Below are 17,772 nucleotides of genomic sequence, written 5' to 3'. Positions count from 1 at the left end.
ACTTCTGTCCAACTTCACGTAGACCTCCACAAACCAGACCCCCTGAAGGTTGCAAGGCCATGATTCTGTCCTCACCAATGGAGGACAAAGTGCAGAGTTTCAGCATGTGCATGAGCATAATGTGTAGGAGCAGTGCACAAGCAGAGCTCTTAGCCCAGGTCAATGTTGTGCAATGGTTGAAGAGCTGGACTTGGATCTGGTAGATGAGGATGCAAATCCCCACTCAGATGTGAACCTTGGACCCATCGCCAGCTCCCAGCCTCACCTCCCTCACAGGATTGTTGGAAGGTGAAAAAGGTGACAGGGAGAAGAATGTATGCCATCTTGAGCTGCTTGGAATAAAAGCAGGATATATAATAAATAAAGCAAGGATCTCAATGAAACAAGGAAACACACAGCAGCCTAAGCACCTTTGTCTCTGGCATCCTGGGCTTGCTTCACCCACTCATTTCATGCATAAAATTCAGGTTGGGAACAGGGCTATCTAGTACTCATACTCCTACATAGCCCTGCAGAGTGGGCAAAGGGGAAGGTGGGAGTTTGCTTGTACCTTAGAGGTTGTCATAGAGCAGCAATGGAGAGTTGAAGAAATGGGCCACAAAGGTTCCAATTGCTGGAGGCTTCTCTGCTGCCAGATGGCTGTACTATGTGACCCAGCCTCCCTACCTGCAGACAAGTGGGCACAAATCCCCTTAAAATGGCCTGGTTGTGCAGTCTACATCTCCCACCTCCTCAGTGGCTGCTGGGGGATACAGGTAAAGCTGCTCAGGAGGAGGAGGAGTTTGGATTTGATATCCCACTTTATCACTACCCGAAGGAGTCTCAAAGTGGCTAACATTCTCCTTTCCCTTCCTCCCCCACAACAAACACTCTGTGAGGTGAGTGGGGCTGAAAGACTTCAAAGGAGTGTGACTAGCCCAAGGTCACCCAGCAGCTGCATGTGGAGGAGCGGAGACGTGAACCCGGTTCCCCAGATTACGAGTCCACCGTTCTTAACCACTACACCACACTGGCTCTCATAAACTTTCTTTACATCTGTATGTGCTAAACATGGCTTTTAAAGGGGGAAGGAAGCTAAGATCCTCTGTCTTCCAAAGCAACTTCCAGATTATATGGCAGAAAGACCATGTTTCACATTCAATGTAGCCCAGGGTTATAGAGACAGTGCACGTCTTACCATTTTCCTGATGTGAGAATTCTCTCCCATCAATTGTACAACGTCGAAACACCATCTTATTTTCTGTCAGGGTCCCTGTTTTGTCAGAGAATATGTACTGGATTTGCCCCAGGTCTTCAGTGATATTTAGTGCTCGGCACTGTATGGGTAAGTCTAGCTCTTCATTGTACAGGTCGATATCATTATGAATCAAGAAGACTTGACCTAGCTTGACTAGTTCAATGGATACATAGAGGGAAATGGGGATCAAAATCTGAAAGAGAACATTGCCCAGAATGTTAGAAATTCGTTGGAAGCAAGATTTCATGCTGGCTGCTCTAACAAGACTTCCTGGAGGGAACTAACTAAAAAACCCAGTAGATAAAAGTTGACAGCAAAAATGCCTGCACATTTTCTCATTGCTGTCTAGACTCCACAGTGAATGCATTGGTTGTGCTCCTAAAGCATTTGGACTGCCAGACACTAGCTAAACAGAACAAAAGAGATTTGGACGTTGAAATAAACTGCTACTGAGAACCAAATAACTTTCCACCTTTATAGAGGAGTGATGTACTGCCAAGAGATTCATACTACAGGACAAGGATGCATGACTATGCAACAGAAGTCAGCCACAGCCAGAAATTTTTTTCATACAAGAGTGTAGCAGTTGGCTTTTCCTTGGAAAGGAGTGGGACAAGGAGTTGGCTTTTCCTTGGAAAGGAGTGGGACAAGGAAACAACTGCTCAGACTTGTTCTTTCTAGGTACGGGACAAGCAGAAGTGTGGATTAGTCTTCAGTCTGTTTCCAGGCCCAATCCAAAAGCCTGGCTTCAGCCTTCAGAACCCTTCACAGTTTGGGACCACAACATCTGAAGGATTGCCTCTTTCGACATGTACCCAGAGATTGTCATGAGAGGAATGTGTTATGACCACCAACTAGAACAATAAACCTATTGACTTGTCAGAGGAACATGTGAGGTGTGGCACCTGGTAATGAGTGAAAGAGGCTTTTCGGGAGTGGCAACCCAGTGGTAGAATGCCCTCCTCTGGGAAACCTACTTGGTGCCTACTTTCATGCCCTTGAACACCAGGAAAGTACATGTTTGTTTTTCTAGATGTTTCAAATTTTGCTACAGCCTTTACATCTTCCTAATTTGGAGAGCTTTTTTTGCTATGGGGTGACCTATAAATCTAGGAAATAGACATGCAGTATTCATGTGGTAATAATACACAGACATATTAACTGTATATGAGGTCAAACTCCCAGAGGTATCTTCTGGAAAGCTAATATTCATCTTAAACACAGTCTGTAAGGACAAGCTTACATTGCTTGTATTTGTTATGAAAAACAAAATATGTCATCTCTCCCTCCTCACCCTTGCTGAATGGGCTCAGTTACATTTCTAATGTAAAATATAGCTTCCCTTTGGAGTTCTACAACAGCTCAGAAGGTTGTTTGTCATTCATAACCATTTTTATTTATTTACATTCCATCAGCTAATACAATAAAATGGAAAATAAATGTATTTTTCTTATCTCTCACATGGGCCTCAAATATCAATATCTGGACACATCTCAATCCCAATTTATCTTTTTATCCCTACACCGATACTGATATTTAGTGTTATTATTTAGTGTCATGAGAATTATTTATTCTTTTTGTTAGCCGGTTTTGTTGAACTTTGTTGGTCGAAGTATCAATTAGTTGGAAAGATAAAATGGAGGACAGGGCTCCTGCACCTTTAACAGCTGAGGTGAGTTAACTTGCTACTGAAAACCAAAAGACGACTATTAGCATAATGGATTAAATGGGCTCCTCTACATTTGTGTGTGAGGACCCTAACCCTAACCTTTAGGGCTGCCATCCTGGAAATCGGGATGTCAAAATGGGATCCAGGCAGATTTTCGCTAAATCAACAAAATGTCTGGGAAAACCTGGACGTATGGCAAGTAGGGCTATTTTTTTAAAAAAAGAACATTTCCTGATTTTCATTTGGGGAATATGGCAACCCTACATTTCCCCTTTCTGGTTTCTGCCCCAGCACCATATCAAATGCCACTATGGAAAATCCTCCAACCTTCAGGACCAGTGTTGTATTTATCTAAAAGCTTTAAATGGGCTGAGAGGAGCTGTGGTGAGAAACCTGATAAGTCCTAGTGTAAATGGGACATCTGGCCTTTCCTTTTATGCTTTCTCTCCAGTCCAGATTTGGTCCCTGGAGTTGTATCTTCTCCAAAGGGCAGAAGCTACTGCTACTGTAATAAGAATTTTAAGTTCTTAGATATATAAAAAATGTTCATAAATATACCAAGCAAACATATATAAATCACATGTCTGAAGCAGCACAGGTAGACAGTCCTGAAACCATTTTGACTCCCAAGCTGACCAAATGTTTCTCTGCAAGGAGGGAGGAGGTGAAAAAAACCTTCCTTGGTACAGGAATTTAGTAACCACCGTTTCAAAGGAATGGGCAGACTACCAGGAAAGGCAATCAGATAAGGCATTATCAGAAAACCTGGCAGACAGGAAAAACAACAACATTCAAATTTCTGTTGTAGACTACCTTTTCTGTGATGTAGGTATAATGTTTGTGGGGGGTGGTCTTGGGTTACACCCCTTCTGTGATGTATGTATGATGTATGGAGGGGTGGTATGGAGCTCCAGGGCAGGGAATTTAAAATGTCTATATAAGGGCAGGCACATCTTGGTTCTGGTTCCTTCTCCTTTCCTGTGTGTGAGGGGAGCACCCTCTTGCAGCAGATCAATAAAGATCAGGCTTACTAGCTTCTTTGCTTCTCAATATTCTCTGGTTGGCCTCTGTTATTTTCTCCTACCAATAGGGAACCCATTGGTTCTATACGGGCTGTTGGATACCTCATAAGAGAAAAAGGGAAAATTTTGTTTACATTACCCACATAAACCTGCATGTTTTGCTCCACAAAGCAAACAGCAGCTCAGTGATGGTGTGATCTGAACGGAGAAAAGGCTACAGTAAAAAAGGTAAAAACAACACCCTCCTCTTTTGGCGGGGCAGCTGTGATCTGATTCTCCCCACCCGCTTACACTACTTCAGCCTTTTGAAAAAGTAGCAACACAGGATATCTGATCATGGGGCTCCCAAAGCAATGTCTGGTTGGGTCATTTGTTTTATATATTAGGTTTCTAGTATATAAAGGGAGACAGGAAGAATATTTCCTATAAACAAGGAGAAGCCAAATAGTCTATAGCAATGTTCTAAAGTCCTGCAGTAATATCACAGGATGCGGCTGGGAGGATTAATGCTAATACCGAAACATTCCTCTCAGTCCCTAATAATGTTCTGTCTGCTGGAAAAGTAACAGAGAATTTATATAGTACTTTTGCATGCACAAAGTGCTTCATATGATTACTTCAGTGATGCTTACAGTGAGATGGGCTGGTACATGGGTAGGCAATTTAAGGCCTGGGGGCTGCATCCGGCCCAATCGCCTTCTAAATCTGGCCCACGGACGGTCTGGGAATCAGCGTGTTTTTACATGAGTAGAATGTGTCCTTTTATTTAATATGCATCTCTGGATTATTTGTGGGGCCTGCCTGGTGTTTTTACATGAGTAGAATGTGTGCTTTTATTTAAAATGCATCTCTGGGTTATTATTTTTTCAAAACATAGTCCGGTCCCCCACAAGGTCTGAGGGACAGTGGACCGGCCCCCTGCTGAAAAAGTTTGCTGACCCCTGGTATTTCACTCCCCTCCCCCCAAGATGGGAGGGAGAGGCTGGGAGTGAGAGACAGAGAGAGAAAGAGAGGGACAGGTTTGTCCAAAGCTGTTGAGTTCATGGCTGAGATGAGGAAATATAATAATTTTTATTAATTTATGATTTATACCCGCCCATCTGAGAACTTTGATTCACAGATAACACTCAGACTCATAGCCACTATCATTGCTCAATTTACACAGTTTACAGCATAAGCTTATCTGTTACTTGGAAGAAAGCACCCTTCCCCCCAGCCCAATTTCAATCAGACTTAATCCTCAGTCTGAAACCTATTTACTCATTAGCAATAAATATTTTCCCACCTGTAAGAGGATTATCATTGTCAGGAACATGTAGAAACCCGCAAGAGCTGGAGCGAGATAGCTGCCATTTATATCGGGAATGACAAACAATGGGTATTCTAAGAAGTGCCCATTCCAAATTCCATGACCTGCATAAAAATACAAACTACTTTAGAAGAAAAAGCCTGGAAAAGTGCACACTGGGAACAAGGGAGATCACTCAATTCACATACTACCTGTTAAGTAGGAACACAAACTTTAGCAGCAATCACACAGAAGTAAAATAAGAATGCATATAAGAAGCTGGACCATTTAAATCTGCAGTACAGTAGTTTAATGTGGGTGTGGCTGGGTTGCTTTGTGTGTGTGGAGATTTGCATTGCTTTGTAGATCATCCTCTAGATACCATCTTGGGCTATTTGCAATTCTTCTAAATACACAGTTGGGGTCTTTGTCAGGTTTGAAAAGTAACTGGGAGGAAGACTTATGGATAATCATAGTGGATTCTGTGTGGTCTGGGTTATGGTCTCAGAAATAATTTAAATCTGTCTCTGTACCAGTTAGTGAGACTTCTCTTAAGACAATACATAGATGGTATAGAACAGCCACACAACCGATCAACCTACAGTCCCAACTGTTGGAGAACTTGTGCTACAAAAGGCACTTACTTCCACTTATGGTGGGAATGTTCTGCCCTAAGTAACTTTCTGCAATAATTATAGAAACTATTGTTCACTTCCTAGAATCGTTCATACTATCTTTATTTCATGGCTCAAACAAGGATTTACACTCTAGGGAACTTTGACATTTTTACTGGGGAACCCAGCCAGATGGGTGGGGTATAAATAATAAATTATTATTATTATGATGAGTGCTGTCAGACAAACTATCAGGGATGATGTAGCAGTGTATTTCCTGCATGGAGCAGGGGACTGGACTAGTCAGCCTTTAAGTTCCCTTCCAATTCCAGGTATTCTTTCTCATTTTAAAATATTCAGAAAATAAATGTTGGGAAACTGGATTTTGTCTGAAATTAATAGGTGATTCATATGCTTATTTTTTTATAGACCTACAGCTTGCTTTTTGACCAAAGTCCTCATAACAGGTCAAAATATAGTAAATATCTTTGTATTAAAATGCAAAATTAAAACCCCCAAAATTAAACATTATCAACATTTTGATTTTTAAAAAGTGAAAAAAGAAGGCAAAGCTGCTCTTGTTCCCTGGTAACTGAAAGGTACATCTGAAAAGCTGAGCAAAGCTGAGCAAGTAGATCTGGTGAACTTCTGGTGGGATGAAGCTTCACAGAGCAATGCTAATTCATGTTAATATCTTTGACAAGCAAAGGTGCAATCCAATGCCCATTTAACTGGGAGTGAGCCTCATTGAATGCAATGTGTTGTACTTTGAGCATGCCTGGATTTATTTATATGCAAGCTAACAAAAGTTACAGTTTAGGGCCTTCATCTTATGAAGGGCCTGTAAATAGAAAGAGTCACTTTATTTCACGTTTCATACAATTGGTTAAAAAACCAGGCCTATTGCAAGATCAGTGTTTTTGTTAGTGTCAATTTTTAGTTGCATCCTTGACTAGGTACCAGGATATTTGCAAATATAAAAAAATTATTATTTCTATTTTCATTTCCCTTTCTGTTAGAATAATACACATCTTTTGGTAATGCTATGGGGCCTCTTAAATTTAACGTAGCTTAGGGCTCCAGCATATCTCGAGCTGTGCCTGTTTCTGAATAGGCTTGTAAAGGATTGTGCTGTAAGTCACCTGCGTTTTCATCCCACCTGGCCTGAACCTCTTTCCTTTTTCTGATGAACATCCACCATCCACCCGGAAAACCGATCAAGTTGCAATGTCAGTTAAGTCAAGAAACTCATTTTGAGCTGAAGCACCAACAGTAAAATATAATAATTAAATCTGTGCTGTTGTTCAGCTGAAGAGGATTCTTCACTTCTGGGTCCTTCAGTACTAGTCTGGTTAATTGACTGGCTTACTGCCATGTCATGCCAGATTTCTCCAGGGCACTCTATGCTGGGAAAAAGAAACTCACTATGAAACCTTGCAACGCATAGTGCAGTGTTTTGCAACTCACTTGTGTATTGCCACTTAGAAACCAGGATACAATTACAGGAACCTTTACATGCCCTGCCAAATATTTATTTGTGGAAGGCTCAATAGTCTTGTTTTCATCAGAGTTTGACACCCCAGCAAATCGTGGTCGCAGTAGGACAGGATTATCGTAAAATTGCTACAAAGCAATCCTTTTCCCTGCTAAAGCAATTGGTTCTCTCAGCAGCAATCTAGGAAGCCCACCAAAAATAAGCTATTAATTTTAGCAGTGAAGCACATCCCTATTGCAAAGGCTTCTTGAAACGCAGGAAAAAAGTTTCCACCATTACTCCATACCTAGTGCTCCAGTGAGACACATGATGAAGAGCAGCCCCACGCAAAAGAATATATCAATATTCAGACGTTGTTCTATTTTGCTGCGTTTATAACGAGGACCTCTGTTGTTTAACATGGCTTTTGTTTCAGGGCCTTCAAGAAAAAGAAGAAGAGGAAGGAACTGTCATATGGCTTGATTATCTTAAGAATGGTTGAATGCTAGATTTAGATAAATTCATGTATACAACATTAAGTCTCACATCAAATATAAATGATCTTCAAAAAGGACTTTATGATCTGAAAATAAAGACGATGTATGTACCTTTGCAAACACATACATAAGTATATATACCACATGTCTGAAATAGTACAGGAGAACAATCCTGAAGCCATATTGACTCTCCCAAATTGACCTCAAATATTTCTCTGCAAGGAGGAAGGAAATGGGAAAAGCTTTCCAATTGTTTTTGTACTGTAGGGGCTTACGCCTCCCTGTAAATACAGTCTGGCAAGTATCTGTTAAGCTGAGCACACTATCAATATGCGTAAGAGATTCAGGAACTAAGTATTTACCATCTCGAAGGAATGGCCAGGCTACCCAGAAAAGGCAATCAGATAAGGCATTATCAGGTATCCTGGCAGACAGGAGAGAAGCAACACACTCAAATTTCTGCTGGGGACCACCTCTTTCTGTGATGTACGGATGATGTTTTGGGGGGGGGGTCTTGAGCTATAGGGTAGGCAGTTTCAAAAGTCTATATAAGAGCTTGCACACCAGTGTTCTGGGTTCCTCTCCTCCCTCCCTGCGTGGGGAGAGTGGGGGACCCTGTTGCAACAGTTTAATAAATATAGCTGCTTTGCTTCTCAATACTCTCTAGTTGGCCTCTGTTATTTTCTCCTACTGATAGAAACCTACATAAGGACTCTGTACGGGCTCTTGGATACCCATAAGGGATAAAGGAGCAGTTTTTTTTCTTATAACATTCTTTACATTCATACTTGGTTATGGCATCCCCTCCCTGTAGCTAGGGTCTCTGTGTTACCTCCCCAAATTTCTGGTGCATATTGCATCCAGGCACAGCAAGTGAGGGGATGCTAACTGCCATTGGCTCCCATTAGCTTGCTATTCTGGGCAATAAAGCAGCAATCTACCCAGTGGCGTAGCGTGGGTTGTCAGCACCCGGGGCAAGGCAAGTAATTTGCGCCCCTAACCCGTGGATTTGCGCCCCCTAACCCGTGGATTTGCACCCCCTAACCCATGGATTTGCCCTAACCCCAGATGTTGCGCCCGGTGCGGCCCGCCCCCCCTGCACCCCCCACGCTACGCCACTGAATCTACCTAATAAAAGGAAACCTTGTCTAGGTGCTGTAACAATATTGCTATAGATCTGTGGGTGCTAAATGCTTGGGTTTAATGATTTAATTAAAACTGGTATGTTAGGACTGGTAATAACCAGGCTCATGTGTATTTACACTGTTAATCCCCTGGAATGAGCATGTGTGAAGATTTAATGAACCTAGGCACACTTCCTGTGTTGTGTATTGGACATTGTAATCTTAGCCAAAGGAACAATGGTTAATAAAGACAGACAATAATAAATTGTCAGACAGGTAATAAAGTCACCTCTTTGTGAGGTGACTGCCTGGTGGGCATAAACACTTAGGAAGTTCAGGCATCAAAGGATTAGGTGTTGGCACAACACAGGATCAAAGGAAATAGGTGTGAGAATGCAAATGTGAGACTTCCCTCTCCTCCCAGATAGAAAACGAAAACTGAGAGGCTATGGGGTCAGTGGCGTAGCGTGGGGGGTGCAGGGGGGGCCGGCCGCACCGGGCGCAACATCTGGGGTTAGGGCAAATCCACGGGTTAGGGGGCGCAAATCCACGGGTTAGGGGGCGCAAATTACTTGCCTTGCCCCGGGTGCTGACAACCCACGCTACGCCACTGTATGGGGTTAGAGTTGGGAATGGTGTAATCAGGAAGCAGAGATAGGAAGCATTAGCTGGGTTGTGCCCTGCAGTGCAAAATAGGCATCAGAGAAAGGATGGCGCTGGGTTCATTGTTGCTGCTATAAGCTGGCACATAGGCTCAGGTTGCATATATGTGTAAATAAAGCATATAACAAAATGACACTGTAGCATCTATTGTGTCTCATTCCCAAAGGAAACATTAACCCCAAGCAGCATGCCTGCAACCCCTGGAATCTTGTGCAGCTACTCAGCTGGGGAGGCGTGGAACAATATATTCACTTACCACTAAAACTGTCCTCCTTATTAGAACAAATTAGTACCTTGAAAGTAACCAACAAAATACGAATCTTTAAAAAATGATTGAGGGGGTTTGGTGAACTTACAAGAATCTTAGTCTAGTGCCTGCCCTAGGTAAATTGGTATAAAACATCACTAAGTGTATTTTGAGTTGTACATAGTTTGAGTGGCATTCTCACCATTGAAGCACACACTGCATGTTGACCAGTTCTGCCATTTACAAGAGAAGCCAGAGGAAACCAGTGTCAAGAAACTCACCTACACACTCCTCCCTGAAGCCCCTTTTCAATGTTTTAAAAATGGATTCAGCTTGTATATATGCATGTAAAATGGGAGAGTGTATTATTTAGGCAGTAGTCCTAAACCCACTTACCAGGGAAGCAGTCCCATAGAAAACAGCAGGACTAATCTTCAAGTAAACATGCATAGGGCTGGGCTGTTGATTGAATAAATGTACATTCAGCTCTCTAAGAATAAAAAAGGGTAAGATGTCCACCTGTGTGGAGAAGCTGCTGTAGAACAGCTGAAGGAAAAAAACCTGGGATGGGCATGTATATGTTTGTACACAACCTAATATTGTTTCTAGGGTAGATGCCTTGCTGAGGAATAATCCACCAAGGGAAAGCAGAGCTTTATCTCAGCAACCCTTTATAATGAACAGAGAGGAATTCTCTTTTTCCCCACTGCCGTTCCCAGAGGTTCTGTGCATTAAAAGGAAGTCCCTCCTCACACATTATATCATTAACATGTGATTCATTGCTAGAATATGTTATGATGCTCACCACCTTACCTAGCTCTAAGGGATTAGACACATATAGGATCAATCTATCAATTGCTATTAGCCGTAACAGTTAAAAGGAAACTCTGCGCTTTGAAGCAGTAAATCTCTGTTTAACAGGTGCAGGGAACATGCCACAGATTCTGGTCTCCATCATGCTCTGCTTGTGAGCTCCTGAGGCCCGTCTGGTTGCTGTGGGATCTGATCCAGCAAGACAACTGTTATGTTCCACCCAGTTCTACACTAAAGTCTAGAGATACCTTACGTTAAAGTCAGCACAGTTTCCTAATACTACAATATTATGTGGGTGTTCATATAGAGCTCCCTTGAGCATGTTACTCAGTGAAATACATTTGACAACCAATCCACCTCCTGGAAGTATTACTTGAATATACAGTTTGGGGGAGTGGTAAGCTTGTGCAACCATTACTATAATCTGCTATAACTATTACCATTATTAGTGTAGGATATTTCTTTTTGAGTCACTTCCTTATACAGTGGACTCTCGGGTTGCAAACGTGATCCGTGTGGGATGCACATTCGCAACCTGCAGCGTCCGCAACCTGCAGCAGTGTGTCTGCGCACGTGCGGGTCGCAATTCGGCACTTCTGCACATGCGCAAAGTGTGATTTAGCGCTTCTGCGCATGCGCGACCACTGAAACCTGGAAGTAACCTGTTCTGGTACTTCCAGGTTTCAGTGGTCCGTAACCCGAAAAAACGCAAACTGAAGCATCTGTAACCCGAGGTATGACTGTAGACAGCAAAGAAAGGGATTTTGTGTCAGTGTCTGAACACTGTAGAAACATACACTGTATTCACAATGAACAGCTACTTGAGGTTAGAAGAGACAAAGTACTTAAAAGTGTTAGAATCTAATTAGATGGCCGACTGATTTTTAAGTATGTTTGACTATTTCACAGCAACCAAATTGACTTAATGAGAAGCTGCTAGTGCACTTTCTGTGTGAACATAAAGAAAGCCCAATATGTCAGATCCAGCAGTGAGTAATTTTAATGTTACTTAGCTCTTCTTGAAGTGAATCTGAAGTACCAACAAAACAGCAGGCCCAAAAAGAAAATGTGTACTAAATTAGAATCAAATTGCTCCAATTTCAGTGGACGGGTATTTGAAGTTCTAACCACAAAACATGAAAGGGAAACCAGACTTTATTCTGTACCCCTCATGGTGATTTCCGAGTTCCCTGCTTTCCCTTGCTCTGAGCATGGCCCTGTGGAGCTGTGTGTGAACAAGATATCAAGTGACAGTCCCAGCATCAAAGGTCTCCAATGCAAATAGACAGTTTTGCAGAGGGATTTATTAGGAATGAATATTCCTAAAATGTGCCTTTAGGTCCTCCCCAGTATTCCTAAAGGCACAGTCCTAAAGTCAGGAGCTGTCATTGAAACAGGCATAGCAGGGGAAGGAAGTTAGTTCAAAATGCTCTCTTTTTGGAATGACAGTCTTGATCAGGATCACAACCACAGCTGCAACTTTCTTTTTTCATGGATGTCCAAGGGCATGCAGTTGGGTAACATGCTGACATTCCCAGTCATGAAAATGTTTACTCAGAGCAAGTTGCATTGTTTTCAGCAATACTTCCAGACAAGAGGGCACAGGACAGAGCAGTAGATCGAAAAGTCTTGGAGCCTTGGAAACCCTAAAAAGGAAAAGGCAACCTGTGGCCTTCCAGGTGTTGACTCCAACTCTCACTCAACAGCTGCAGCCAGTACAGTCAATGACCAGTTGTTGTCCATCAACATCTGGAGGGAACCAGGTTCTTCCTCTCTATTATAAAAGTAAAGTTCTCTTTGTAAGTAGCTTCCCTGGGTATCCATTCTGGATTACCAAGTGGGATAAGCCATGTTTGTCTTCCTTCTGACTGTTTGTGGCTGTTCCTGGTTAGGTATTGCTCAAATATAACTTTTTTATTTAATTCCCCTCTCTTTTATAAAAGTTCCCAGGGTGTCTTTGTGTAAGAAGAAAGTAGAAAACACAAATAGCACAAATCTGTATCTAAACATACTCACGGGTATGGCAGCCAAACAGTATCACTGATGCACATTTTATCCCCATAAACTGACCTTTCATAAAGCAACAAGTTTAGCCAAAGCCACTCTTGACCTCCCTACCATTTACAGTGGTAACCCCCAACGGCAAACAAATGAGTGTTAACACTAATATGCTACATAGACATAGGTCTAAGGGAGGACTGGGAATGCCAAATCTACGACTCTACTGCATGGCATTTCGAATCAAATCATTACTTTCACTGATTAAAAAAGGTAAATCCTTCAAATATGAAGTTTATAACAGTTTATATACGCAGTTGTTGTTGTGGTGGTGGTGCATACTTATAGAGCATTCCTACATGTCTACTCAGAAGTAAGTTCCATGAAATGCAGTCAGACTTACTCCTAAGCTGGTTTATCTAGCATTGCTACCTTGATTAGATGAGACTCTGCGAGTGCAAAACAAATTTCAGGTTGCATGGATGACTGTTGGGACAAAGGAACAAATCATATTTCTGGGCTGAATAGACTTAAAAGCACTCTCTCAGCAACTACGTCGGGAAAAACATTACCTGCATAGACAACAATTCCTATTGTAACCTCTGTGTTCCTCACTGTGCATCCACGAAGAAGGAGACTTTCATTGTTAAAACCAATTCGTGTGAGGTCAGGCTGCTCCCTACAAGGAAGAAAAGGATTTTCCATTTATTTTTTGGCTCTTACAGTGCAATCCCACACATATCTACTGAAAAATAAGCCCTGGTGAGTTCAACAAGACTTATTTCTAGGTAACCATGTACTGGACTTCAGTCTTACACACAAATATATCACATTTCTAAACCAAGGGTGACCAACCTGTGGCCCATCATATGTTGCTGGACCCCCAGCTCCCATCATCCCTGGACCATTGGTATGCTGGTCAAGGTTAACAGAATCCCCAAACATCTGACCTCAAGTTAGCCACCCTGTTCCAAGGCCATGCTGTGGTTTCAAACCAGAGCCCAGGGGCAGAGTATCTACATTACAGATACTCTGCCCAAGGTCCACATCAGAGTCACCAAAGAGCGGTTCTGCAGAGCACCTCTTTATGCTCAGTGTATGAAGATTTTGGGAGGTTCCTTCTGCTTTCTGTTGTGCAACTGTGCCAGCTGTGCAGGTTATAGGTAGGTAGGTACAAATAAAGTTTGTCTGAGACATCTATGAATGTAGGGATAAACATTGCAGTAACTTACACATAGCCTTTAAATCGATTGAGATGGTTGTTGGGTTTTTCGCAAACAATTGTGCTTTGGAAAAGTTCTGGTTCAAATTCAGCATTCTGCAACGAAACCAAACCCACAGTGAGTTCCTGTTATGTCAGGAGCAAATCAGTGCACTATTTCTGAAAGAATAACAAGCTGTGTAGTGAAAAAGGAACATCAAGCATTTAAATTTACATCAGAAACAAGTGCCACTCAACACTGTAATTTACAGTGAGCCCAATATTTGTTATTAACCTGTCAGGTTGAAATGTGTTCTAATTTTGAACCCAGTTATAATGTATGTGTGTTTTCAGGCCTATGTATTTATGTGTGCGTATTTCTATATAAAAACATTGCTTAGACATCAATTATACAGTGTTGTAAAATGTAGCATCCAATGTATCTGTGGCTGCACACACAACTATCTTCCTTAAAGAATGAGTAGCAGAGAAAATAATGTGATTCTGAATGCATGAACACCACCAACAAGGCCTCACCAGCCAAACATAAGGTCTGAGATGGCTGATATTGGGAAAAGTACTCAGGTCCAAATTATTTACCACTTTATATGCTAGTACTAGCACATTGAATTGGGCCAGATTTCTAAGGTTTGGACACTTTAACTTTACCAGCTTGAGTTTCTATTCCCCAGCATGTCCAAATTTCATTTTCAGAACAATCAAATGTTGTCTCCCTCTCAGATTTTGAAAGCCTCTTTCCTTTATCTCTTTGAGTTACTATGTGATTCTGATTTCCCGAAATAGAAGACCATTTCTTTTTGCATTACAATGTAAACCTGCTGATTTTATATCTGCTTGGCCCACCTTCGTTTCACTGCTCTGCCATGCTTCTTGCCTGCATCAATGAGGGATTTGTTAAGTGCCACACAAAATGGCTGGCATTCAACTGGCTGTGCCAGCCTGGATTAAGGCACACTCACTGCTGTAGTTATATAGCTTTGGAGAGGCACCTACCTGTGTATATTATATATAGGATTACTATAGTGTTAGAATTCAAAGTGTAGCAGCCATTATTTTATAAACAGTAACCATCTCTCTGCCCTGCCTTCCAAACAAAGTAATTCAGTACCAAAAGGCTTGAGGCTGGTTCACACGACATCTCTTCAGACCACTTTGCCACACAAGAGCTCCGAGTCACATTTGATCTAGCACCTGAAGCTAACATGGTGGCAGTTGTGGAAATCGTCTTGTGTAAGCTAATCAAAGCATATTTTGCCAGATGTGTTTACCAGAAGTTATCCTGCTAAAGATTCCCTCCAGCTGCACAGTTGTGTGCTTCTGTCTTAAATTTCTTTGCATACCAAGGTACCACTAAAAGAACAGAGGGAAGACAAGTTGCAAAAGTAGCTTCCAGACATACCTGATTAAAGAATCCTTTCACAACTTGTCTTTGCTTAAGGTTTGTCTCGCCATCAAGATTTGATGTCTCTACGTGACAGATCCCCTTCTGATCAGAGGTGTGGAGTAGCAGGATGTCCGCAGGGACGGTCTCATTACATTGCAGCTGCACAAAGTCTCCCACTCGTACCTCTTCCCAGCACGTCTCAATGTAGGCTTTTTTCTTCCTGTTATGAGAAAAGACACCACAGCTGAATGGCCTGTGACAGGTCCATCAAGTCACAGAGCATCTCTTTTCTTTGTGGTACAGGAGTGGCTGGTGAAGTGGTTCAAACAGAATGAGGAACAAATTCATTTTTATTTTTATTTGCATTTTTATGAGAAATTTTGTAACTGACATTTCCCAGAGCAGTATGTGAACTGAAGTATAAATATCCCTTGAAATTTGCATATCTCTGAATTTTATGATGCAGGCCTCCGGTGTGTACCAAAACGCACCTACTAGGGGGAAGTGTGCATATCTATACATATACTAGTGAAACTAACATACAACAATTCACTTTGTTAGGGGAAATTGAGTGCAAAAATGTGCATGTTAGTTAAAATTACATACAAAAAAAAATGTGTGTACCTCCTTGTGACTGTGATTTTATGAACACCTTTTAATGTTGTGTTTTTAAATTGCTGTAACTTTATGTCCTTTTTGTCCTCAAACTTTATGGTGAAGGATGATGAATTTTCATGAAGATTTTTTTAAAAATTGCTGCAGAAATGAGAACCGAATTTAACATTAGGAAAATGACAAACTGAGGGAAACTGAAATTGGCATATTCACCCATCCCTAGTTGAAGCCAAATGTTTTACTTATTGATCACAGACATATAATATAAGTACAATAATGTATATTTGTTTTTAAAACACTTGAATTATTTGGCCAAAATTCATGATAGCAGGTGATAGATGAGCACCTCTGAAGAGGGTGTTCCATAATTGTTCCATAAGTGCAACGGAAAAATCTCTCTTTCCTGTCACTACTTGACTAATCCCAGAAGGGCCATTGATGATTATTTTAATGAATGGGCAGATTTGTATGGGTACAACAGCCTTAGGGATATTCTGATATTCAGCTTTATATAACTTTACAGGTCAATGCCAGCACTTTCAATTGTACTTGGAAGCATATAAGAAACCAGGGAAGATGTTTAATACCAACAAGATACCGGTAGATTCCATATGTTTAATCCTAGTCAATTATTTGGCTGTTGTGTTTTCAAGCAAGTGAAGCTTCTGAGTAGCCTTCAAAGGTGCCCCCAATTCAAAGGCACCCCCAATTCTCAATGATGCACTGTAGAAGTCTTCATAGAGTCGCAATTGTTGTTGTTTAATCATTTAGTCGTGTCTGACTCTTCGTGACCCCATGGACCAGAGCATGCCAGGCACTCCTGTCTTCCACTGCCTCCCACAGTTTGGTCAAACTCATGCTGGTAGCTTTGAGAACACTGTCCAACCATCTCATCCTCTGTTGTCCCCTTCTCCTTGTGCCTTCAATCTTTCCCAACTTCAGGGTCTTTTCCAGGGAGTCTTCTCTTCTTATGAGGTGGCCAAAGTGTTGGAGCCTCAGCTTCAGGCTCTGTCCTTCCAGGGAGCACTCAGGGCTGCTTTCCTTAAGAATGGAGAGGTTATCTGCTACCTGCTAGGAATTGATTCATGTGAAAAAGGCTTCTGCAGAGCCTCTCCCACTTGGTTACCCAAACAGCTATGGGGTGATTGGAATGGCTGCTTGGTACTGCCTAAAAGCCACCAAGTTTTCAAACAATTCTGAGGTATTTTAGAGGTACTGTGGCAGGTATCTTTCTCCACGACCTGGTCTCTTTCTTTAATCTTCCATTTTGTGTTCAGAACTTGTTCACAATCTATGTCCCTAAGCTGGGAATTTGTAACAGGAAATAAATTAAAGTTGGTGCTCACAGACATAGCGATTATGACTCTGACGTCTGCTGAAAAGGGAATAGATTGCACTGAATCAATATTTCCATCAAGAACATGGACAGAGAACAAAATGCGTATTTGTTTGGAAAACAGAACTGTGATGAAGGATCGTAAATGCTTTAAAAGATAGGATTAGAGACTCAAATGATCTTGATAAATAGGAGAGTTAGCCTGCAATCGATACAATGAAGACAAATGGGAAGTACTGCACTTCGGGAAGAAAAATGTTTCCACTTTGCTTGGCATACTTGAAAGTCCTGGATACAGTAATGACAACAAAGTGTTGCATTCCAAGCAAGTTGCCTGGGTGCAAAGGAACTGACTGAACAGGACTCTACCTTCCCTTCTTTCCCCCTGCACCCTCGCCGTGTGCCCTCAAAATCTGGTTCAAGGGCAGATTTTTGGGGTGCATGGGGGCTGCAGCAAGGAGAAGAGGAAGGCGGCATCCTGTTGAACGAGGGTTTCCTTATGTAGTGTTAAATTCCCCCCGTAGAGACAGAGGAACACAGGAATATAGGAAGCTGCCTTGTATCGAGTC

At 41.8% G+C, this 17,772-nt stretch overlaps 1 protein-coding gene across 1 annotated transcript in view; it reads right to left on the bottom strand.

Annotated features, from left to right (window-relative positions):
* ATP10B (ATPase phospholipid transporting 10B (putative)) overlaps positions 1-17,772 on the bottom strand; it is a 49,484-nt gene that overhangs the window by 23,482 nt on the left and 8,230 nt on the right. The window contains exons 2-7 of the mRNA XM_083596763.1: positions 15,268-15,472; positions 13,879-13,964; positions 13,219-13,325; positions 7,612-7,743; positions 5,214-5,341; positions 1,178-1,430 (exon numbers count right to left, since the gene is read on the bottom strand). Of these exons, the coding sequence (XP_083452889.1) occupies positions 1,178-1,430; positions 5,214-5,341; positions 7,612-7,743; positions 13,219-13,325; positions 13,879-13,964; positions 15,268-15,472 (911 nt within the window). The remainder of the gene's footprint in view (positions 1-1,177; positions 1,431-5,213; positions 5,342-7,611; positions 7,744-13,218; positions 13,326-13,878; positions 13,965-15,267; positions 15,473-17,772) is intronic.

Source organism: Podarcis filfolensis, assembly GCF_964270895.1.
Source record: "Podarcis filfolensis genome assembly, chromosome: 2".
Lineage (NCBI taxonomy): Eukaryota > Metazoa > Chordata > Lepidosauria > Squamata > Lacertidae > Podarcis > Podarcis filfolensis.
This window is presented reverse-complemented; position numbering and strand designations above follow the sequence as displayed.